The 24,976-nt window shown below is 41.8% G+C and overlaps 2 protein-coding genes across 6 annotated transcripts in view; one reads left to right on the top strand and one right to left on the bottom strand.

Annotated features, from left to right (window-relative positions):
- Window positions 1–509, bottom strand: part of zmiz2 (zinc finger, MIZ-type containing 2) — a 65,980-nt gene extending 65,471 nt beyond the window's left edge. Inside the window, exon 1 of one of the 3 annotated variants that reach the window (XM_015975434.3) lies at window positions 434–509. The gene's annotated coding sequence lies outside the window, so the exon portion shown is untranslated. Of the gene's footprint in view, window positions 1–65; window positions 255–433 lie in introns of those variants that run through there. The other 2 variants (XM_015975424.3, XM_054744110.2) reach the window with 2 other exon arrangements.
- The window catches only part of pargl (poly (ADP-ribose) glycohydrolase, like), a 45,465-nt gene that overhangs the window by 16,626 nt on the left and 3,863 nt on the right, over window positions 1–24,976 (top strand). Inside the window, exons 1-11 of one of the 3 annotated variants that reach the window (XM_054744112.2) lie at window positions 2,552–2,635; window positions 10,200–10,531; window positions 12,548–12,658; window positions 15,547–15,645; window positions 15,749–15,820; window positions 15,897–15,983; window positions 16,176–16,336; window positions 16,417–16,493; window positions 16,622–16,694; window positions 17,111–17,186; window positions 17,367–17,514. In XM_054744112.2, the coding sequence (XP_054600087.2) occupies window positions 2,617–2,635; window positions 10,200–10,531; window positions 12,548–12,658; window positions 15,547–15,645; window positions 15,749–15,820; window positions 15,897–15,983; window positions 16,176–16,336; window positions 16,417–16,493; window positions 16,622–16,694; window positions 17,111–17,186; window positions 17,367–17,514 (1,255 nt within the window). In that variant the 5' untranslated portion in view covers window positions 2,552–2,616. Of the gene's footprint in view, window positions 1–2,551; window positions 2,636–7,271; window positions 7,410–10,199; window positions 10,532–12,547; window positions 12,659–15,546; window positions 15,646–15,748; window positions 15,821–15,896; window positions 15,984–16,175; window positions 16,337–16,416; window positions 16,494–16,621; window positions 16,695–17,110; window positions 17,187–17,366; window positions 17,515–24,976 lie in introns of those variants that run through there. The other 2 variants (XM_015975414.3, XM_054744111.2) reach the window with 2 other exon arrangements.

The raw sequence follows: 24,976 nt of genomic DNA, 5'->3' as shown, positions 1-24,976 counted from the left end.
GGAGTGTGAGTGTGTGTGTTATCCATCACTAGAAATGAGAATTGCAGATGTTTTGTTTCACCTACCTGACCGGGCTGCTTGATAAACGCAGACACTCTTGGGGTTGAAGCTCGCGATTAAAAACGAACATAGAAATGTAACGAGAGGTGCGTAGATAGTCCTGATTTGGGTGAAACGAGACGGTGCTGCGTTAAGTTTGTTGTGTGTCGCTGTGTAAAGTGTCAGCAGAGGACTGGAAACAGCGAGCTGTGTGGAGGGGCTTTAACACGCCGCTGGCTGCTGCCACCCTCAGCTAACCGAAGCCTACTTAGCTCAGTGTTAAGTTACTATATCGCCCCTTTGTTTCGGGTTACGAGCAGCTCGCTGCGTGCTAACGAAAAGCGCTAACTAAACGTTTTGCACCACTGGCGCTGAGGTAACTTCCCAAGCTTACCTGGAAAGTGCTTTAGCTGCCAGACAACGGAGCCGCTAAATAGTATACATTTATGTTAGCTTAGCTTAACGACGTTAGCAAGTGCTGCGTTCGAGGAACGACAAAAACTCGTAATTTTCTGTTAATTGGTATTAGCTTATCGAAAAAGGACCTTCAATTCTTAATTTCCCACTCGGGAACTCGGGGAAAAGTTGGCTACTTCAAATTCTTAGTTTTCTAATACCTAATGAGGTGATTTGCCTATATTAATGTAATATTTCGTTACATTAATTACAAAATCTAATTTAGTCATAATTTACTTAAACAAATTGCCCTTTTGTAGCAGTATTCCAGTCAGGAGGGAGTCTAATACGGTGAGGGGATTCTACTGCTTGTACAAATAGGAGAAATTTAAAAAAATCCCACACGAGAGAAAATCATGCTATTTTAAACTTAACTTCCCAATTCCGAGGCACATTAAACGCAGCATTATCGACTCTTGTCGCAGTTGGTTTCCCAAGACGAGGTGATAGTGCTGGTTGATGGCTGCCAATAATAACGATTTATATTTCTACTTTACAAATTTTGGCTTAAAAAAGTGAAGTGCATTGTTTGTCAACTAGAATTTACATTTAGCATTTTTATCTATTCGAAATGTTAGCTTGAATTGCCATGAAGTTTTCCAAATAATATATATATATTTTTTTAAATACAAGATTTAATAGTATTGTCTTTGGAAGGCTGCTACCTGGCAGCATTCAGTCTGCCTTCATTGCTCAACAACTCTCTTTAATATATTCATGAGATCACAGGGCTAATGTCTCCCACAGAGAGATTTCTTCTTTCCTTCTCTTGAAGTCTGGCGGCTGAACGTTTGCAGACTAGAGCAGAACACTTTGGAAGAAAAGGGGAGGTGGGGTATAATCCAGTATGACATCATCTGACAATGATCACTTATGTATGATCCATACATCATGCAACATGGTGTGTGATTTCTACTTGCAGTCATTATGCACCTACACTACACTTCTTATGCCTCATGTGCAGCACAAAAAGCTTACACACACACACAGATGCAAGAGGCAGCATCTGTGTCACTTAAACCCAGGCAGTGTGTTAGCAGCAGGGCCAGCCATGCTTCGGAGTCATTAGAGGTGTCTGCAGTATCTTGCCAGAGGGCAGTGCAGTGTGGAGAATAAACAGTCCAACCTGCCTGTGTTTTTCAGACCTCTGTTGCCCTGGAAACAGGTTCCTGAGATTTCCCATTTCTTCATTTTTTTCTCCTCTCTCTATCCATATCACCCCACTACCACCACCTCTACACTCCACTTGCTGCAGCTGCCTTTGCTGCTACCTCCCCCACGACCTGCCGCATAGTACAGTCATGCACAATTCCAATCTGCTGCAGTCATTTCACAATGTCACAGCATGAAGCCCACATAGCCACACAGAAACACCAAGAGGGTGCAGGCAGCTGAGGCACTGACCCTTCTCTCACTCAAAGGCTGAACGGCCATCACTGCTGCAACAGTCTGACTTCCAGGGGGAAAGAGGCAGGCGGGGGCTGAAAAGACAGAGGAAAAAGGCAAACCAGGTTATGACTTTGTGTTTGATGGTAGTCCATATACAATATTGTCTACACTGTTTCTCTCAATAATGACATTTACACATAATTCCTGCAGGTGGGTTCTCATAATGTTAACACCCATTTACTGTCTGCAGTTATTCCCTAAAGAGCTAAATAGAGAAGGAAAATAGAGCGCCGTGAGTGCTGCCCTGTCTCCTCACTTTCAGGCCTTTTTAAGTCATCCCTGTGTTTCTGCTCTGTTGTGTGTGCATTCCTTTGTCGTGACTTCTCTTTGGCAGGAGGCAGAGCATTCCAGGGAAATGGCTGACCTAGAATAACACACACAAAGTCAGGATGACTGAGGCAGTGAGGTCCTCCACCCTCTCACTGGCCGAGCTTACTGAAACTGCTGTTTACTGATCGTGTGGAAAAATACAGCCATACAGTGCGCTGTGTGGATGCAGCTGGGAGAGCAGCTCACATGACTGTTATCACAAGAACACATGACAGCACTCTCCCTCTGGCTCCACTGTGACTCCACTGTCATTTCCTCTAAATATACGGGATCTCAGTCTACACCCACTGCCTCATCAACAGGCCCGCTTCTCCAGGACGGGATCACCAGCTGCTTCCCAAGATGGCAAAGTCAAGATCCGGTAATCCTATGTAACAATCAGGGAAAACGAGCAGGTCGCTTTAAATGTTTGGAGAAAGACACGCCTGTCAGTCCTGCTACATCACCCTCCTTTTTATCCCATCAAAAGCTTGTTTTACAGGAAGAATACATATCTGCACTGCAGGCAGACCAGTTGATCATTCACAAGCTGTGCTTATGAAGCCACGCCGTTAGAAAATATGCGCAATGAGGCCTGACATTATTCTGTAGGTGTTGGCAATTGTATTTTTAATGACTGGTAAAATTATTTCAACAGCTTGGTACTAAGTAGTTAACCAGCACAGATCTTTACTTGGAAAGACTAATCCCATCCTTGGCTGTTTCCCTTGGCTCCGAGCTTATAGTCTAATTGGACAACCCCATTAAAAAGACAGAACATGATCAATTGTAGCTGGTTCTTTTATGCGAAGTGGCACGTTGTGTTCTTCCCAGAGTTCCAAAATGTCCAGTCATGGTTCCAACCTTGTGATTGACATGAACAAATGACACCTGTTTTTAAAGTTTGTCAAAGGTGTGGAACGCTGAAAAAACATGTTTTGAATATCATTTCTGACTATAATCAGTCACTCTGAGTTTTTCATGCAGGCTGAACATGAAAATCTCCTACACCTATCTCCTGCATTTGCTTCTGATAGAAAAATAGACGGCAAAATTCTAGGATTCGAAAAGCCTGACAGATCTACGTCAAACTGTTGCGTAACATTCACTGATCTTGGCTCATGACGGGGAAGGCCGTTGCTGGTTTTAACATCCGGGAAACAGCAGAGAATGTCTCTGCTAGTAGCAGCTGACCATTAGCATTAACAACTCCACCACATAGCAGAAGCTCCTCCAGGCTTGTGTTATTTGTGGAGATGAAATATCAATGTTGCATAGCAGAGTCAGTGGTAGAGTTGTGTTGCTGTTATCCAATCAGAGGAGAGATGTCAGAAAATAAGACTCCAAATTCTGCTGTCTGAAGCTTTTCTCTGTACTGGCTCACTTCTAGTTCTTGAAATAGGTGCACCAGGGCTTTGTTTCCCCAGAGTACAAACAAGACATTCATTCCTACTAGAGACCACTGCAAATGTATGGATTAAATGGTACTGCTCCCATCTACCTGAATCCTCTTGCAAAGGCTTACATCTCGGCCCGGCCGCTCCGGTCATCACAGGATTGTCGGCTAGCAGTGCCTACACCACGCTCAGGACAATCCAGACTATTCTCATGCATTGTTCCACAAATGTGGAATGACCTTTCAAGCACTACCAGAACAGGGGCTTCCTTTTCAATTTTCAAGAAACTCCTGAAGACCCTGCTCTTCAGAGAGCATCTTCTTAACTTGCACCCCTCCCTGCACCCGCCCCCCCTCTCTACTGTCCACTTCTTGTTCCCTACTCTCCATGACTGATGTCAAGTTGTTGTTATTGTTGTTGTTAGCCTCAAGGGCAATATGCCGATTATCACTTGTAAGTCGCTTTGGACAAAAGCGTCTGCTAAATACATAAACATAAACATAAATGAGTGTTCCACACCTTTATGGAAAACCTACTGTGATGCCAAACTAAATGACATCGAGCTAAACATTGCCATGACTGCTGTAATAATAAAGTGTTTATGATAGTAAACATCAGGTTTGCTTGTTGAGTTACTTTTTAATGCAGTTAATCATTCAGTCACTCGGCAATTTAAGCAACGACATGTGGTAAAAATGCATTGTAGAGTTCAAACTGCATCAAAAGGAAAAGAAACAGGGTTTAGAGGAACAAACCATGGTTGCTGGTGCCAGACGATCTGAGTATTTCAGATACTGATCTCCAGGGATTTTCACCCACAACCATCTCTAGGGTTTAGAATGGGTTAGGGTTAGCAGCAGGTGTGTGGATAAAATGTCCCGTTAAGGTCAAAATGGCTCTAGATGATATAAAGATGATATAAAGGCAATGACTACAAAACAGCGTCTCAGAACCACAACTAATGAATCTTAAAGCAGACAGCGAAACGCTGCATGCTTAAATTAAACATCCACATCAGAGAAGACTAAAAAACCTGAAATATCTCTTTAAACGAGTTTTACATTTTCCACTGTTTAAGTGGTCATGTTTCCTCTCAGATTTCTGCCAGATTTAACTACTGTTTCAAACACTTTATTTTACTGCAGAGTAATTTGCATATTTAGACTTGAACAGTTATTTGTTATTAAAATGCAACAAAGTGACTCCCATTCCTCCACATACCATTGTTATTTTTAAGTACTGCAGTGCAAACACACATAATTTATGCTAAAGCATCATCAGTGTTGGGTTTTGTTCTTATGAACCACAGTGTCAGTCAGTCTCATGGTAAAAATATTATTTAAAATATTAAATACTCCATGAATGACTGAATTCTTTCTAATGAAGCGTGTATACATTGTTTAGCGCGGTTATCTAAAACGGTTGTATGATACAGATGCTTGGTCAGCCTGGTAATTACAACTCTTAAGTGTAAGACCTGACACGTATTCAGTATTATGCAGCTTTATACTGTAGTTCCTCTGTTATTCCTTCTTGCAGTAGATGCAACAGATGAAGGTTTTTCCTCATGAAGCTTTTACACTCGGCTAAATTCTCTCTATCTGTGTGAACTTCTTTTCACTCAGATGGTGTGATCATTTCCTGTTCAGATCATCATATGCTGGATTTTTACCTTTTTGCTTCAAAGCTGTAGAAACTCTTATGTCTATTTTTTGTTCTTTGCTGCTGCTGCTGTTTCTTTTTCTAACCCACCATGAAGATGAGGCCTGATGCTACAGGCAAATGTTGGCCTGTGTTTGAAATAGTGTGTTCTATCGAATCTAATCAAACTTTATTTAGAACACTTTTATACATCACTGTGCAACACAGAGTGTCAACACAAGGTCATACTCATGTGACCGTGATGACCTCTTTAGTAACAGTAATGGCCCCAAGAGTGTTTTTGTTTCTGAACACAACTTCTAAGCTTCCTACTCCCAACCTGACATTTAGAACTGAAGAAGCCTCTTGGATATGAGGCAAAACATCCGGACGATAACCAGAATAGTTCACTTTCAATTAAATGAAAACACAGAGTGCTTTACATAAAAACAAACATAAAATAAATGCAACAAACAAACAAAAACCACAAGACAACAACTAAAAATGTGAGCTTAAAAGCAGCTGAAGGAATCCTGGCCCTAGAAGGTTACTACCTGCATGTTTTCTGTTTCCCTGCACCAACACACCTGGCTTGAATCAATGGCTTCTAAGAAACCTAAATGACCTACTGAAGAGGTTATTCAGTTGTTGAATCAGGTGTGTTGGAGCAGAGGGACAGCTGTAACATGAAGGAGATGCCCTCCAGAACTTATACTGAACAGCCCTGCTGTAAAGCTTTCTGTGGCTCAAAAGAAAGACAGAAATTTATTCAGTATGTTGAGCTTGATTTCACAGCTGCCTGACTGATTGTTGAAAGAGTCCAGTTTATGTGACAGTGCGACAAACCTCCCTGCGACATTTTAATGCTGAAACAGCATTTAACTATTAAAATGTCAGTCTCTCAGCCTTTGTCCACCACAGCTGTAGCTGTAGTCTTATTTTATTGTAGCTTATAACATGTCAGCTGTCTAATATTTTAATTACAAACAGCTGTGAGTCATGCATTTAAACAAATAAATGAAGTTAAACATCTTACATGAGGTCATTATCTTGTCAGTCAATCATGCAACTGGAGGATCATCAAACTGGATGTGGCTCGCTGCTACCATCTGGTGCTCAAAAAGTGAGCTACAGCCTAAAGTGGTAAACAGCATGTGAGAAAACAAGTGAAACACGAAAATAAAGTTAAAAAAAGTTATTTTTGACTTCATCTGATTAAACACTAAAACACAAACGCGTGTTTATTGTTTTCATCCTGTTTAGAGGTTTCTACTCTGTGACGTCTCCCTTTTCTTTGATACTATAATTCGTATACAGCTGCCGCTTATCTTTTTTAGTATTTAGGATGAAAGTTGACCAATACGAGGCTTAGTTAAAAAAAAGCATTATAAAATATTTGCCACCAAACATGTGACTAAGGTTTGCTACAATAGCATGAATCCAGCTCTTGTGAATCCTTCATGTTGTTTTTAAATTTAACTTTGTGGCAAATAGATCAGAATTTTAACCAAATGTTTTTAGTGCAGCAAACTATTGAGCTGCGACCATCGACATATAAAAATATGCAACTGTCAAACCAATCTGACCAGCAGCACAGAAAAACGGTAACCCAACAAGTGTGATGTATCTGCCTCATATTGGAGATAAACCTGAACTTCTTTTCATGTTTTACATAAACACTAATCTGTTTGGATCAAAATCCGTATATTTTGTTTTTGTCCATATAGACTTTTAAATTAGTGGCTGACACATTTTCATGTCTAACAGTTTTGAACCACATACACTTCTGTCCATCTCAGGCAGATTTAGCAATCACAGATTTATTTATTACATTTTGAGAAATCCCTAAAGACAATTTTAAATAAGAAGGCAAACGTCGTCCCTGGTAATCCAAATTGACTATTTAATCCTGACATATCCCATACTGTTTATGGATGGTGCGCAATGCGCATGCGCGGTGGCCTTCGGCTGGCTTTCGTTTTGGTTTTCATCCCAAAGTGAAAGCAAACTAGAGTCTGATTGCAGGCGGATCCTTTCGCGGTTTTAACTTAAATGAAACTCCAAATTAACACAAAACCACCAAACATTTGAACTCTACCTACCCGGTCTGTGTGAAGGGTGAGTTTTGTTTCGGAACAGCAGTGTTTTTAGTTAGTCCTGTGTTTAATCTGCTATTTTACAGGTTTGGACTCTGGATACTTTTGCTTTTAGATTTACACACTGTAAACTCTGTTGACACAAAATCATGCATGATGGTCAATACTTAGCTGCTGTACATACTACAAACTTTACTTTTAGGAAAAAATAGTCCTCTCATTTTTTGTGAATTTTTCAATTTTTCTAATTTCAATAAATCCTACACCGTAAATTCTGTTGACACAAAATCATGCGTGCTAGTCAATACCGAGCTGCTCTACATACTACAAACTTTACTTTGAGCAAAAAAGTTCTCTGATTTTTTGCGAATTGTTTAAATTTTCTAATCTCAATAGCTCCTACACTGTACACTCTGTTGACACAAAATCATGCATGATGGTCAATACTTAGCTGCTCTACATACTATAAACTTTACTTTTAGGAAAAAATACTTCTCTAATTTTTTGTGAATTTTTTAATTTTTCTAATTTCAATAGCTCCTACACTGTAAATTCTGTTGACACAAAATCATGCGTGCTAGTCAATACCTAGCTGCTCTACATACTACAACCTAGAATTTTATGGGAAAAAACCTCATTTTTTGTGATTTTTAAAATTTTCTAATTTCAATAGCTCCTACACTGTACACTCTGTTGACACAAAATCATGTGTGCTGGTCAACACTTAGGTCCTCTACATACTACAACATTGATTTTTTGGAAAAAATACTTCTCTGATTTGTTGTGAAAATTTTAAATTTTTAATTTCAATAACGCCTACACTGTAAACTCTTACACTGTAAACTCTGTTGACACAAAATCATTCATGATGGTCAATACTTAGCTGCTCTACATACTACAAACTTTACTTTTAGGAAAAAATATTTCTCTCATTTTTTGTGAATTTTTAAATTTTTCTAATTTCAATAGCTCCTACACTGTAAATTCTGTTGACACAAAATCATGCGTGCTGGTCAATACCTAGCTGCTCTACATACTACAACCTTGAATTTTAGGGGGGGGAAAACTTCTCTCATTTTTTGTGATTTTTAAAATTTTTCTAAATTCAATAGCTCCTACACTGTACACTCTGTTGACACAAAATCATGTGTGCTGGTCAACACTTAGGTCCTCTACATACTACAACATTGAATTTTTGGAAAAAATACTTCTCTGATTTGTGAAATTTTTAAATTTTCTAATTTCAATAACGCCTACACTGTAAACTCTTACACTGTAAACTCTGTTGACACAAAATCATTCATGATGGTCAATACTTAGCTGCTCTACATACTACAACCTTTACTTTGAGCAAAAAAATACTAAAGTGGGGGGAACAACACCGGCATGATGACCGGGGTGTAAGTATACAAAAAATATGTATAAAACTACAGCCAAGAGGCTCTTTTATGCAATGCCAGGAATGCAGAACTGTCAAGAACACAGGTGGCAGGCCAATCACACGTTAGCAAGTATCAGCAGAGCCAATAGATGAGCTTATGGACGGTTCTAAAGGGTTACAGGCTTCAACACAAGCAGTTGTTTTCCGCTTGGTCCTAGTGCTCAATCAGTGTCTATTTAATATAGCGTAATATTGACTTTGGAAAAAGCATGTCCCCCCCCCCCCCCAAAAAAAAACTACGTCCATGCTTAAAGGGACTTTACAGAGTTTTGAATTTTTATGCTCGCGATTGCCCCCTCAGGCCGAAAGCGTCATGGCAGCTTCAATACTAGGCTTGTGCACGAGGCGCGCATGCTGTACGTGCACACTCCTTAACGAAAATAACAGCTGAGACAGAGCTCTGTGAAGCTGACTCCCATCAGCTTCAAAAGTGGAGGCAAATAGGCCTCTGAGACAGTCCCTTGTGTGTGCGTGTGTGTGTGTGTGTGTGTGGCCCGGAGGACAGAGGACAGGAGAACGCCTAGCTAATTAATGAAATAATTTGTATCTGTATCTTTCTCTTCAGCACAGCCGATAAAGGTTTATGATGGGTCAGTCCTGCATGCTCAGATCATGCTTGAAAAATTGTTCCAAAATGAAAAATGAACCCACATCTTTTTTATCTGTGAATTCAATGCCGTTCGGCGAGTCTCAAATAAAAATTTGGGCATCTTACTGTAAAAATATATACCATTAATGTAAAACAGAAACTCTAAATGAACTATGCTCACATCCAGAATCAAACCCGGGTCTTCTGCATGAAGGACTGTCATCTTACTAGGCGTGCTACAGCACCAGTGACATATTTTGTGTCTGTAACATTTATATCCTTGATGACAGTGAAACAGCGTTCAAAGAACGGTTCGGAGGGCTATGCCTGAGCGTGAACGCGCATGAAGCAGCCTGCTTGACCCGAGCAGCTCTCTTTTTCTGTGATTTTACAGAAAAATAGGCAATCACAGTAAAAATGCCAGGGCTCATTCTACAGGACCAGGGCATTGCAGGAGAATGTATGAAGAAGAAATTTATTATTTCTATACATGTTTTGGCTGTCAAACTTCCATAATGCCCCTTTAAGATGGTCTTAGTGTAAAGATAAGCTGTGGGTTATATACGTTGCTTCAAGCCATTCCAGGCCTCTAATAAATTTGTGTTTATATAACCTGTCTGGTTAAACTAGAATGTTTCTAGCTGCATTCTCCTGAATAGAGAATATAATGTTGTTAGTTACAAGTGAACACTGAATGTTCACATTCACGTGACTATGTCCTGAACAGCTGTGATAAAAGAGTCCTGATCATTTCCTGACATGTTCTGACTAAATCTTTGCAGAAATGGATAAACTGACTGATCATGACAACTCTCAAACGAACGATCTCATATCATTTGAAGACAACCAACATAATGAAAACAGGAAACCTGACTTGGTGAAACAGCAGAGCAGTGACTCCAGCTCAGCGCAGGCAAGCAGCTCTGCTGGCTCCTCCTCTGATGGATGCAGTACCACGAAGGGTAATAAAACAAAAGACAAAGATACGGAGTTGGGAATGCTAACCGGTGAAGACAGCTTGTCAGATTGTCAGCTGAGTGACCTGAAAAAATTCCCACAGCATGACGTGCTTGCCCCACTGAAGTTCAACAAGTCTCACACTGTTCTCATAAACGTGAGTTGTTTCCCGTTTTCCTCCAATGCTGAGAAGTTCAAATAATGATACTGATACAGTCGTTTTATTTAATAGTATTGATTCTGCCTGAAGCTGGTGGCACAACAAAGATGACTCACTGTTCAAAAGTCAAACTTTTGTATGTTGATGTTTTCATGATGGTCATTGGTTAGTTTGTGTATGAATAAAAATAGGGAAGGGGAACAAGTCTATGGGGGTACATCATCCTGGTGTGAATAGTTCAAAACCAACATCCATCCAGTAAGGGATGGGGAGATGGTGGCAGAGGAACTAATGGCCCACCCATTAACTGGAGGTTTGCAGTCATGTACTCGGATCTAAACACTTTATCCTCCTTGCCTGTTGGTGGTGGTGCCTGTGTATGGCAGGCTCATTTCCTTTGGAGATCTTTTCCCCCGTGTGCAGCTTCGTTTTGGTTATTTGTTTGGTCTTGGAGCTTCAGCTCCATGTTTATTTGCCTTTAATTTATATTAATTATTAATTTCCCTTTAACCTTCAACCATGGCGTTCCACCCCTTGTTTTCGTTATGGCTTCGTGAGCTGGGTTGTAACAGTTGATCAAAGGAAACCAGAGTACACACAAGCTGCGTTTACATGGGCACAAGTAATCAGAATGAACGCCCTATCAGATAAAAAATTCAGTCAGAATGACACATGTACCCATCCATTCGGATTGTTGGAGTAAAATAATGCCCACTGTGCAACATAGCATTAGCCAACGAGCCTCCTCGCCATCATTTAGACAGCCTGACTACAAATATGATGGCCTAATTAACAAGCGACGGCTTTTAAATTTGATGGCAAGCCGCCCTGTTTCAGTCATTTCTAATGCAAACTTTAAATTTTGTAGAAGTTACATTAAAATCTGATTATTGCACAAACCGAATAGATAAATAAATGCATTCAATTGATTAAATTAATCAGGAAAGCAGGAAGAATTGTCATCGTCTTCCTCCGCTTATCCGGGTCCGGGTCGCGGGGGCAGCATTCCAACTAGGGAGCTCCAGACCGTCCTCTCCCCGGCCACCACCACCAGCTCCTCCGACAGGACCCCAAGGCGTTCCCGGACCAGTTTGGAGATGTAACCATTCTAACGTGTCCTGGGTCGACCCGGGGGCTTCCTGCCGGCAGGACATGCCTGAAACACCTCCCCAGGGAGGCGTCCAGGAGGCATCCTGACCAGATGCCCAAACCACCTCAACTGACTCCTTTCGATCCGGAGGAAGAATTGTTATTTCTGTTTTTACATTTTTCATTTCGTTTCATAGCATTTGTTTACAATTTTTTTTCCAAGAAAGACAACTCTCTGCGCATGCTGAACCTATTTAATCTGACTGAATGCTTAGTGCAGATAAACTCACGGCATGATCGGATCATTTCAGCTGGTGTCCATGTAAGAGATTTGGAATTTCTGATCAACCAAGACTTGAATCAGATAGGGGAAATTTGGTGCATGTAAACATAGCTATAGTAAACTCATGCATCCATGATAACAAAAAAGATAAATGGTCTGTATGTATGTAGCCCCTTCTAGCGTCCTAGACACCCCCGCCACCCCCCCAAGGGGCTTTATAACACAACAATCATTCACCCATTCACACACCGATGGTGATGAAGAGCTATGTTGTAGCCACAGCTGCCCTGTAAGACATAAGATACAATCGGCACCACTGGTCCCTTCAACCACCAGCAGGCAAGGAAGGTGATGTGTCTTGCCAAAGGACACAACTACAACAGACTGAGTGGGGCGGGAACCTGCAACCCTCTGGTTATGGGGCAGGGTCTTGATTCTTCTACCACCATTGCTCCCCATGGGGAGAGCTTGCACACTCTCCACATAAAGGCAGCAAGTTCAACACTCTGTTACACTGACACGACTAAGCTCGTATGCTACTTTTGACAAAATATTCCAGCATGTGAGTGTTAAATTGAGCTTCATCAACTTGTGAAATAAATCTGTCTGGGAAATCTAAGTTTCCCTTTTCTGTCATTTAGGTGCATGCTTTCACCTGTGAAGAAAAGATCCTTCCTCAGGATGGGAGAGACCTGTGGCACTGTGACTTTGTGAAGATGCCATGTTCACCAACTAGCACCGCTACAACAAGGGTGACTAATGGAACAAACTTCACAAGCTTTTATTGTTTCAGTACTGTTGTGTTGTGTAGGAGTGCAAAGGATCGTCATTGATTGCATTTTAATGTAATTGATAATATTCTCAATATTCACCAACCAGTGGGTATTGAGCCCTCAGTGATGTCTTGCGAAGCATTTTTGAGTTTTTTTTGTGGACAAAATAGTCAATATCAGAGCTCAGATTTCATCAGTCACCTGTCAGACTCTTTCTGGGACCTCTTCAGCTACTTTAGTCAGTTTGAGTTGCTTACGTTGGACTGCCTTTGGGATTTTGTTAGCTCTTTAAAACCTGCTGGTTCTCCCTTGGATTTGATGCCCCCTAGGCTTTTAAAATAAGTTTTTTTTTTATCACTTGGCCCTTGGGTTCTTGCTATTATTAATCCGAGCATTGTCTCTGGAGTAGTACCAGGGAACTGGAAACATGCTGTTGTTCAGCCTTTATTGAAGAATCATGAACTCGACTGTAGCAATTAATACATATTAACAATACGATGTGACATTCCATAAAAATATGAAATATCAATCTGATTGATCTTTGAAAGTTTAACCAGAAGATTCTAGGGTTCTTTGCTTATTTAGGGACCAAAAACACACCTCGTATTAATTCAGACAGAGTCAAGTATATAGTTTATAAAACTAATTTTATTCTTTTTCCTAAATTAACTATTTATACATGACAAGATATGAATAATGAGATGTGGTGTGGTGGATGTGAAGTGTTGTGATGGAAGCTAGATGTTGAAGCAACCGTTCTTTGTATCTGAGAGAAATTGTGAAATCTGGGTGTAAAATAATTTGTTGTTTATTATAAACCTCATCAGACACCATTGTATGAGTTGCTCCTGGCGGTCCGGAGGGTTGCGGTCAGAGTGGCATTTAATTTTTCTTGGCGTCTGGAAAAACATCTCCATTTGTCCCCCTTTATTTAACGTTCTACACCCCTGCTTAGTAGACTTAATGAAGTAATTTTTAAGCCAGTATAAAAATGACTGAATTACAAATTTACATATTTGGCATTAGTGACCAATATCTTTGATTTATTTGTTAAGAACATCAAGATGCATTACAGTGAGCATTATAATAAAGTACATTTTTCTAGTGCAGAAAGGAGACAACCCATAGAAACACTGATTTGATCTCATTTCAGAGAAAAATAGAACAGGTCAGATGCACCTAATAAATAAAATTACTAACATAAACTCAGGAATCTGTTTCTTTGCTTCATTGTTCTGGTGCTGAAAATATCACTAATGCGGATCAAAGTACATACACATGAATGCACCTTATTATTTAGAAATTAGTAGGCGTGATTTACATCAATACATTATTTTAAATCAGAAATTGATATGGATTGATCAGAAGTTGTTTATTTATAAGCCATTGTTTATTTGAAAACTATTTACAGAGCAGCCTCAGAATTGAGATTAAATATTTTTGATCACAATAGTAAAAGTATTACAGAACAAGTTTTTCAGTAAAATCAGAACATTAATATTTAAGTGCATGAATTAATACATCTGAACTCATGCAGTAGGAACTATATGAAATACTAGAACCAGACACAACTTTTTATTTTATTTTAATTTGATTAAACTGATTTTTTCCTAACGTTGTTGGCATTTTTGCCCACACACAGTTAAACAAAACAATGTTGATTAAGGTGTGTGTGAGACAAAGATAGAGAGGGAGAGAGAGTTAAAATAATTTTTAAAAACCCGGCCGGAGCGGAGGCAGTGACCGACTCATGCACAAGCCGTTTTCAGCTCTGTCTTGTCAAATGCACCACGTACGTTACGAAAAAGTAACTTTAAATATTGAACTGAAAAAGAGGCGAGCTGAAGAAAACGTAGAGAGTACTGAAAAAACGTGAGAGACATTGAAGCAAGCACAGAGAGATCTGTTACTGTCTGTGTGTGTGCGTGGATGCCTGGGCCGGGCTGACTGAGCTCCTGGCTGCAGAGTTTTGTGCACAGGGAGGGGCGGGCGCTCCATGTGACTGGCCAATCACAGAGCATGAAGACAGTCAGTTACCCAATGAGGATTTTCATTCAGCACGATTACAGATATTTACGAGGTTTACTCGTTTCGTTTCATGCTCGTATTCGTCAAAAATGCTTTATCCGTACCGGATACTTGTCTGAAACGAGTATCCGGCTCATCCCTAGTTGTTACTCAATAATAAAATTATTCCTCAAAAATACAACTTGACTAATAATTCTGCACTCCCTGTAGTGTGTGTGTTCCCCTCCCCACTTTGATAATTTGTTTACTTAGTTTTAGACCTCCCTGTGTCTGTTCCACTATGTTTAAGTTAAGTTAGGGTCATTGTAGTAGCTTGGTTTGCAGGGTTAGATTTGGTTTTCTCCCCTGCTTATTTCTGCTTCTCCCCTCGGTTGATTAGTTTCACCTGTGCCTAATTCCCCACGCACCTGCCCCTCGTCTCCTATCACCGAGCCCCTGTATGTGTCACTCAGTGTTGTCGGTCCATTGTTGTTTGTCAGCGTTGTTTTGTCCCCCCACTAGGTCTCTAGGTCTCCGCTTATAAAGTGAGCTTTGCTTTGTAGTTCATTGTTTTAGTTACTAGGCTTGGCTTCCTGCCCCTTTGGGTTTTGGTTCACTATCCTAAATAAAGGATTACTTTTTACATTCCCTCCTGCCTCGTGTCACCTGGTGTTCTGCATCTTGGGTCCCAACCTCCTCCCGCTCTCAACGTGACAATTTGCTTTGTGAAAGTTTTGCTGAGTAGTGATTTTGCTGATTTTTTTTGATGATGATGATGAGGAGGATGTATGTGTATTTGTTGTGCTGTCATGGCAAATGAGACAGACAAGTAATTAAACTAAAACAAAAAAATTGTGCAGGGCTTAATCGGAACCAATGTGGTGAAGAGATGGGAACTCATCGACAAGCAGCTGAAAAGTCTTGCCAGTCTGAAATCAGTGAAGGTAGATCGCCTAGAGGTAGGTTTGCACCATTACGGCTTGCAGTTTTATTTTATTTTATCTTTTTAGAAAACTTTTTTCTATGGAATTCTATTAACCTCAAGTTTTAAAAACTCTCCAGGAAGCCATCCTTAACTACAACCCTGCGTACAAAGGCAAGTGGTCATTTGATGCTCTATCCAGTTTAGTTAAGGTCAGTGTTCAACTTGAGATTACTGGTTTTTTTTCATGTTTACTGTGAATGATAAATATTTATGTTTTCTTTCTAGCAAGTCCCAAGAACAGATAACTACTTTGAAGAACTGTTTCCTAAGATTGCGGCCCTGGCCTTGAAGCTGCCTCACCAAGTCAAAAAGGTATCAGTGGAAGCAGGGCGAAGTATTCATTTCATGAAGCGTGTCTGCTATAAAACATATGCATCTGAGCCTTAGATGTCAAAAAAAGTCAACTCTCTGCATCTCCGTACCACAATTTAGAAATGGACCTAAAATTCTGAGAGGCTGGGCTAATTGTTGCTGACTGAAGATTGCATGTTTCCTTGTGCTCAGGCTATACCACTGCTTCAGAGGGGACACCATGCAGCCATCACTCTGTCACAGCTCCAGATTGCCTGCCTGCTTGCTAATGCCTTCTTGTGCACCTTTCCTCACCGGAACACCCAGAGACCTGAAGCAGAATACCATAACTACCCATCCATCAACTTCAACAAGTCAGCTAAAGCAGAATCACACATTCTCCTCTGTTTTGTGCACATCATATGAGCTAACAGTTGGTCAATTCTGCCATCAGATTGTTTGGATACTCGAAGAGGAAGAAAGAGAAGCTGAGGGCCATCATGCATTACTTTAGAGTGGTGACACAAGAGGGTGAGTGGAAACATTTACCCTTCACTTTCTCCCCATTTCTTTATCAAAGTTGCACAAAAGGACAAACAGAGTTGTGCATCTGAGGACGAGGTTACAGTCAGTGAGTGTCTGTTGATGTCTCTCCTCAGAATCTAAACTGAATGGATTGGTGACTTTTGAGAGGTTTTGCATCGGAAACTCAGAAAAACCCAACTGGGGAAGGTAGTAGCTATTTTATGTTCATGAACATTTAAAACCCTACAGAGAATGACTAATGGCTTTAATACACATTTATGCATTGAATCATTTTATTATTTTGCATTATTTGTAAGCACCATGGTTGTTTTAGTGCTCAGTATGTTGCGCTTTTGGAAGACCTTGTAGAGTGAATATTTTTATTATCACCCAATCCTGAAAGAGACACAGGGACAGCAGCCCTGGCATGGAGACCAAGACTGTCTCCAGCTACACCATTAGGAGCCCAAAAATTAGACATTAAAACACCAAAATACATGTTGATAAGCCACAAAGCTTCTGGGAGAATGTTATTTGGATCGATAAGACAAAATGGGAGCTTCACATATTTTTATTAGATTTTTCCTGAACTTGTCTCAACCCATGTGTTGTTCCCATGTTAGCTGCGAAGAGAAGCTGCAAAAACTTCACGTTACTTCACAGGGCAGCATTGAGAAAGATGGTATAGGGATGCTTCAGGTGAGAACCAAACCATATGAGTTGGGTTCATGGATGGTTTCAATTTGCAGAGCATTGATTGTGTGTGTGTGTGTGTGTGTGTGTGTGTGTGTGTGTGTGTGTTTGTGTGTGTGTGTGTGTGTGTGTGTGTGTGTGTGTGTGTGTGTGTGTTTGTGTGTGTGTGTGTGTGTGTGTGTGTAGGTGGACTTTGCTAACAGCTTGATTGGTGGAGGTGTTCTGGACTCTGGTCTGCTTCAGGAGGAGATCCTGTTCCTGATGAATCCAGAACTCATCGTGTCTCGCCTCTTCACCGAGAAACTGGCGGACAATGAATGTCTCATCATTACAGGTTCAAAAAACTTTTCAACAAATATAAAATTATGGCAGTAATTGCAGTATTGATTCTATCTGTGTTTAACACATTTGATTTTTTCTTTCTGTTTTATTTGCGTTTATTTTTGTTTTTGAGAAGTGCCTCGTGATTTTTATCTTGAGATACACTCTATAAAATATTGTTTTCTTTCTTTATTTATTTCTGATTAGTGATGTAAACAAGTTGTTAACTTTGCCAGGCTTCAGGTTTATTGGAGGTTCCTAGAATATCAAAAAATAGGGTGGGAGGCAGATCTTTTAGCTATCAGGCCCCTTTCTTGTGGAACCGGCTCCCAGCTTTAATTCATTCGGCAGACACCTTGTCTACTTTTAAGACTAGGCTTAAAACGTTTTTATTTGATAGGGCCTATGGTTAAATTTGTTATTGGCCAAGATCTGGATGAGTGGGGGAGTAGAGGGAGGTGGATTGTACAGTGGGGCATACAGTCGGTAAAGACGGCTCTCCCTTGCCCTGCCTCCAACATGCCTCCATCTAAAAGGCTAGGTTATACAGTTACCTCTGTAGTTATGCTGCTATAGGCTTAGACTGCTGGAGGACATGTTGACCACTTTCTACACTTTACTACTTTCTTCTACAATTTCTGTCCTAATTGTATTATTTCCTGCTATTTCAGCTGTTAATCTTATTTTTTCTCTAAGTGTTTTTCTCCTCAGAAGAACCTGCAATAGAGCTCCGGATGTCACGTGACTCTCAGAGCGTAGATGCCATGCTGGCAGGCATCAATGTAAACAATATGATCAAAACCAGCATGGATTTTACTCCATCAGAGTTTACTTTACATTTTTAAACCGAAGATATAGTTTTATGTACTCAGAAATTAAATAGACTAAACATCTCAGACTCTTACCATGCCCATATGGGATACTTTTTAAAACTCCAGAAGCTGTCAGAGCGGACCTTTCACCAGATTTGAGATACTCTGCAATTTACAATTTCCTTTTTAATTTTCCCTCATTCTATTCCGGAGCATCACAAAGAGCATACAAAAGCCAGGAGGGATACAAATGGACTCAATTAGGGTTACATAAACAGCAAATCACGAATGATTAGGCCAAGTTTTACATTATCTTTACTTATTGCTATGATCAACAGGCCAGAAAAAGTCACCCTAAAATTAGTTTAGGAAGCCCACTAAAAATCATAATAAAAGCATTGAAAATAACCATATACAGTTGAGGAAACGTTGGTTTAAGTACCTGATATGAATTAGTTGCTGCATATGCAAAAACCTTTGCTCTCAGGATCCCATAGTTTCATTTTAGCCTGGTCACTAGTGCGGTTTATTGTGATAATCCAACGTTTGCGGCGTTCCGGGTCTTGGGGAATTCGGCTCTTCCCTTATCTCGTCCGTGTCTGTTATGGCATCTGGGGCACAACAGGTATCTACCATATTTCCCGTTTCTAGTTTAGGTTCTGCAAATAACAATAGCCTCACTGCAAGCAACTGCCTGCCAAAGGGCCACCATTCGATTTGAACTGTTGCATGCCAGCAGAAGTGACGTCATCTCCAGCTCTATAGTGCTCTGCTGAGCTGTGGTGGCCTCATAGAGGGGGCCATCAGCTGGCACACTGCTGCTAACCACATAACATTCTCCCTCTCCTGATGATAACATTTGACATGGAATGTGCTACTACTAGTTCACCTGTTGAATTATTTATAAATTCATTAAGATAAAGATAACAAAGTTTATCTCTTACTAAATAGAATATTTATTAAGAAATCACAATGTAGCCAGAGAAACACTACTTGGTATGAACTGTTTACTAATTGGCTTAATGAACTAAACTGTATTGGAATGTTTACTTTGTGAAGTGCCTTGAGATGACTCTCGTCGTGATTTGGTGCAAAATAAATAAACTGAATTGAATTGAATAAGTTGAGTTTACATCCTTATCTATTAGTGCAGTCATCCATCCATCCATCCATCCATCCATCCATCCATCCATCCATCCATTTTCATCCGCGTATCCGGAGTTGGGTTGCGGGGGCAGTAGCCTAAGGCGAGAGGCCCAGACTTCCCTCTCCCCAGCCACTTGGGCCAGCTCCTCTGGGGGAATCCCAAGGAGTTCCCTGGCCAGGTGAGAGACATAGTCCCTCCACCGTGTCCTGGGTCTACCTTTAGGTCTCCTCCCGGTTGGACGTGCCCGGAAAACCTCACCAGGGAGGCGTCCAGGAAGCATCCTAACTAGATGCCTGAGCCACCTCAACTGGCTCCTCCCGATGTGGAGGAGCAGCGGGTCCACTCCGAGCCCCTCACGAATGACCGAGTTTCTCACCCTATCTTGAAGGGAGAGCCCGGCCACTCTTCGGAGAAAACTAATTTCGGCCGCTTGTATCCGCAATCTCGTTCTTTCGGTCACTACCCAAAGCTCATGACCATAGGTGAGGGTAGGAACGTAGATCAACCAGTAAATCGAGAGCTTCGCCTTCTGACTCAGCTCTCTCTTCACCACGACTGACCGGTACAACGCCCGCATCACTGCAGATGCAGCACCAATCCGCCTATTGATCTCACGGTCCAGTCTTCCTTCATTCGTGAACAAGACCCCGAGATACTTAAACTCCTCCACTTGGGGCAGGACCTCATTCCTGGCCTGGAGAAGGCATTCTACCCTTTTCCGAATCAAGACCATGGTCTCAGATTTAGAGGAGCTGATTCTCATCCCAGCTGCTTCACACTCTGCTGCGAACCGCTCCAGCGAAAGCTGAAGATCATGTTCTGATGAAGCCAACCACATCATCTGCAAAAAGCAGAGACCTGATCCTCAGGCCACCAAAACGGATGCCCTCCACACCTTGGCTGCGCCTAGAAATCCTGTCCGTAAAGGTTATGAACAGAATCGGTGACAAAGGGCAGCCTTGGCAGAGTCCAACTCTCACTGGGAACGAGCCCGACTTACTGCCGGCAATACGGACCAAGCTCTGACACCGGTCATACAGGGACCTAACAGCCCGTATCAGAGGGCCTGGTACCCCATACTCCCGGAGTACCCCCCACAGGGCCCCCTGAGGGATGCGGTCAAACGCCTTCTCCAAATTCACAAAGCACATGTAGACTGGTTGGGCAAATTCCCATGCACCCTCCAGGATCCCCCTAAGTGTATAGAGCTGGTCTAGTGTTCCACGGCCAGGACGAAAACCACATTGCTCCTCCTGATTCTGAGGTTCAACAATCCGATTGACCCTCCTCTCCAGAACCCCTGAATAGACCTTACCAGGAAGGCTCAGGAGTGTAGTTAGAACACACCCTGCGGTCCCCTTTTTAAATAAGGGGACCACTACCCCGATCTGCCAGTCCAGTGGGACTGCCCCCGATGTCCACGCGATATTGCCAAGCCGTGTCAGCCAACACAGCCCCACAACATCCAGAGCCTTAAGGAACTCCGGGCGGATCTCATCCACCCCTGGAGCCTTGCCACAGAGGAGCTTTTTAACCACCTCAGTGACCTCAGCTCAGCACCAGAGATTTGAGAGGCCAACCCAAAGTCCCCAGACTCTGCTTCCTCACTGGAAGACGTGTCGGTGGGATTGAGGAGGTCTTCGAAGTATTCTGCCCACCCATCCACAACGTCCTGTATAGAGGTCAGCAGCACACCGTCCCCACTACAGATAGTGTTGGTAGCGCACTGCACTCAGTAAACAGCCATCCTCCACGACTCACTTCGCTAATGACAAACCCTGGATCACCAGTGAACTGAAGAATCTGCTAAATGAGAAAAAAGAGCCTTCAAGGAGCGAGACAGGGAATTATTGAGGAGTATACAGAAGCAAATGAAGAAGATCACAGGCTTCAAGCAGAGAAAGGATTGCACAGATGGCAGCCTGGACACAGCCAATGAACTGAACAAGTTCTTCAATAGGTTCAAATCTGGAACAAACCCAGCATCCTCGCATGTCCCCAGCCAATCAGACATCCCATCCTCCTCTGATCCAACATTTTCCTGTCACACACCAGCTCTTTTGTCCTCTAACACAGTCATGGACTCTTCTGGTTCTATAAATCTGTCTTCAACCAAGTCAGGAGATGCTGCTGCCCCATTTACCTCCCCCTCGGGTGTATCAGAGATGGACAGGAAGCTGAGTACAGAGAGCTGGTGGAGCGCTTTGTGGCATGGTGTGGAAACAATCATCTGACCTTGAACGTGAACAAAACAAAGGAGATGATTTTAGACTTCAGAAGAAACAGGGCGGAGTCAAACACTGTTTCCATCATGGTAGAAGAAGTGGAGGTGGTTGAGGAATACAAATACCTTGGTGTTCACCCAGAGGCGGTTTTACCATTAGGCATAGGTAGGCGGCCGCCTGGGGCCCCCTTGTGTTGGGGGGCCCCCTAGCCCTGACCGCCGGCACCCCTCTGTTAATGCCACAATATTCTTATTACCAACCTGTGGCCGCAGACAGGATTGGGCATGCGCACTTCTCATTACCATAATTCCTGAACCGTTCAAGATATCATTAAAATTCTAAAAGTGCTGAAAATATTAAAAATGGGACTTTTCGTGCATATACAATATATTACGGTAGCCACCGGGATTCCCTGTCTTGAGTGCAACGAGTCACAACACAGATTCAGAGACGTGCTGAGTTTGTCCAAAATGCTCCATTTTATAATATTTGAATGGCTGATTAGATTCAAATAATTCCAACGGTTCCTAAAAGTACATAAAAAGCACGAAGCAATCAGAGTTAGAGAAAATATTGCTACAAGGGGAAATCCTGCTGTACAGCCTGATTGAAACAGAGCGCAGCGCCGTGGTGAAAGCGGATAACGGGACGGGGAAGCTAATTAGCATAACAAGCCAGCATGAAATTATGGAAATGCCTCAAAGAAAATCAACACGATCTGTTAGGTGTCCCAGAAGGCTTATATCTGAAGACAGTGACCATGAAGAAGGACAGATCTCTGGTGAACCAGTGTATGAATGTTTGTTCAGTCTTTATATTTTATTTTTTTATTTGAACAACCCTCAACTATTTGCAAATTGTAAGATTCAGCTTCATTCCAGTATTATTTATCTTTTTACCATAAATAATTATTTTTGCTAAAACAAAAGTTTTTGGTATAGCAGTGCACGGTGTGCCAGAGAAGCACCCCATGGCAGTGTGAGGTGCGCAGAGTGGGACTCTGCCTGCAGCTGGAGCAAAACTGCTTCAAGGTCTACCACATCAAATAAAAACATCTGAAAGTTTACAAAAATAAATGGTCTTAAAAACAGCTAAAAATGATACCAAGGTTCACACTTTTTTAAGAATAGATGCATTTCAGTTCAAAGTTTAAATTGTTTGCCCAGTAATTTTGAAGTTCCTGTTCAGTAATAATTGTAAAAAGTTCAAATCCGTTTTTTGCTTTTTTCACTTTTAAGCTGATTTTTTAAAGGCTTTAATAGAAATAAATTCTAAATACAAACCATACTCTAAAAGCTGAGGTTGTTCTGAAAAAAGGAGAGAGTTACAAACACTTTGCGCTTTTTATTACAATTTTACAGCCATAAGATAAAAAAAATACCAGGCGGCTCTGTTATAATTATGGTCATAAGAGGGTTATTAAGACGGCGATGCACAAACTGGAAGTGATTGGTAGTCATTCCACTCCAATCCAGTTGGTGGCGGTAATGCACCAATTTGTTGTTTGCCAAGTGCCATAAGACCACAAATAATAATAAGAAGAGAGGTAGACGCGCTTGTAACAAACTCAAAGCGATAGTCAAAACATTAAACATGAAATTGAGTTATCCTAGTGGCTCCAATAAGAGAAAGAAGCAGCATGCTTAATAAAAGCTTTTATTTTCACTTCAGAAAGTGACGTCGTTTTTCGATGTAAACATCAAAAGGAAGCAGAAAGGAAAGACAATGGAAAATGTTTCAAGGGAGGAAAACAGACCAAAATGGAAAATAGAAAAAAAAACTAAGGCTAAAGCACAGGAGCACTGACAGGAAGAGGAAAGCAGAGCAAATATTAAAGGCACTCAAAGGGAGAGAAATACAGGAAAAAAGAGGAGGACTAATAAAAAGTGAAAATAACTCGTGTCAGAAGAGGGGAGAGTTTCGCAAATCCAGTTAAAAGTAAGATTGTCGAAAATTTACTGTAAGGGGCCCCATGTCTGTGTTCGCCTTGGGCCCCCAAATTGCTAAATCCGCCCCTGCGTTCACCTGGACAACAGACTGGACTGGAGAAAGAACAGCGAAGCCGTTTACAAGAAGGGACACAGCAGATGGCACTTCTTGAGAACGCTTAGGTCCTTCAATGGCTGTAGCAACATGCTGCACATCTTGTACAAGTCTGTTGTTGAGAGTGTAATCTCTTCAGCCATCGTCTGTTGGGGTAGCAGCATCAGAAGCAGGGACCTGAAAAGGCTCAACAGCCTAATAAAAAAGGCTGGTTCTGTTCTGGGGACGACTGTGGAACCACTGGAAGAGATGATGCAAAGAAGGATTCTCCAGAGAATCAAGAAATGATGGACAACCCTGAGCATTCTCTTCACAAGACTGTCCGACAACGGAAGACGTCTTCAGTTATAGGCCTCTTTCAGTTTCGCTGCAACACTGACCGCTACTGGAGATCCTTCCTGCCAACAACCATTGTAATATACAATAACTCTTTGATGACTGCATTATTATTATTATTCTGAGCTACTACAGCAATCAGTTTCCCTCTGGGATTAATAAAGTATTTTTGAATTGAATTGAATTGAATGCCCGGGTTTTTGCCTTGGCGACCACCTGAGCTGCGTTCCATTTGGACTGCCGGTACCCGCCAGCTGCCTCTGGAGTCCCACAGGCCAAAAAGACCTGATAGGACTCTTCCTTCAGCTTGACAGCATCCCTAACTGCAGGTGTCCACCAGCGAGTTTGGGGGTTGCCACCACGACAGGCACCGAAGATCCTGCGACCACAGCTCCGGTCGGCCACCTCAACAATGGGGACACGACAGGCACTGAAGATCCTGCGACCACAGCTCCGGTCGGCCACCTCAACAATGGGGACACGGAACAGGGTCCATTCAGACTCAGTGTCCCCCGCTTCCCCCAGAACATTTTGGAAGTTCTGTCGGAGGTGGGAATTGTAGCTCCTTCTGACAGACTACTTGGTATAAACTGTTTACTAATTGGCTTAATGAACTAAACTGTATTGTAGAAAAATAAATAAACTTAATTGAATTGAATAAGTTGAATTTACAGCCTTATCTGTTAGTGCAGCCAGTCATGCAGAAAAACTACCATTTTACAGTGAAATAAACTCAAAGTAGAGCCCTGCACGGGCCTAAAATCTGAGCCCGTGTCCAGCCCGGCCCGAGGGGGTGGAGCCCCAGCCCGACCCGGTCCAGAAAGGTTTCCAGGATTCTCTGGCCCGACCCGAGCTTGAGCCCGACTTTTTTTTTAACCTTTCATAATGTTTCAGCGTGATAGAATGCTCAGC

Source organism: Nothobranchius furzeri, chromosome 6 (assembly GCF_043380555.1).
Source record: "Nothobranchius furzeri strain GRZ-AD chromosome 6, NfurGRZ-RIMD1, whole genome shotgun sequence".
NCBI classification, from domain to species: domain Eukaryota; kingdom Metazoa; phylum Chordata; class Actinopteri; order Cyprinodontiformes; family Nothobranchiidae; genus Nothobranchius; species Nothobranchius furzeri.
Note: the sequence above shows the minus strand (reverse complement) of the source record. Positions and strands in the feature narration are given on the sequence as shown.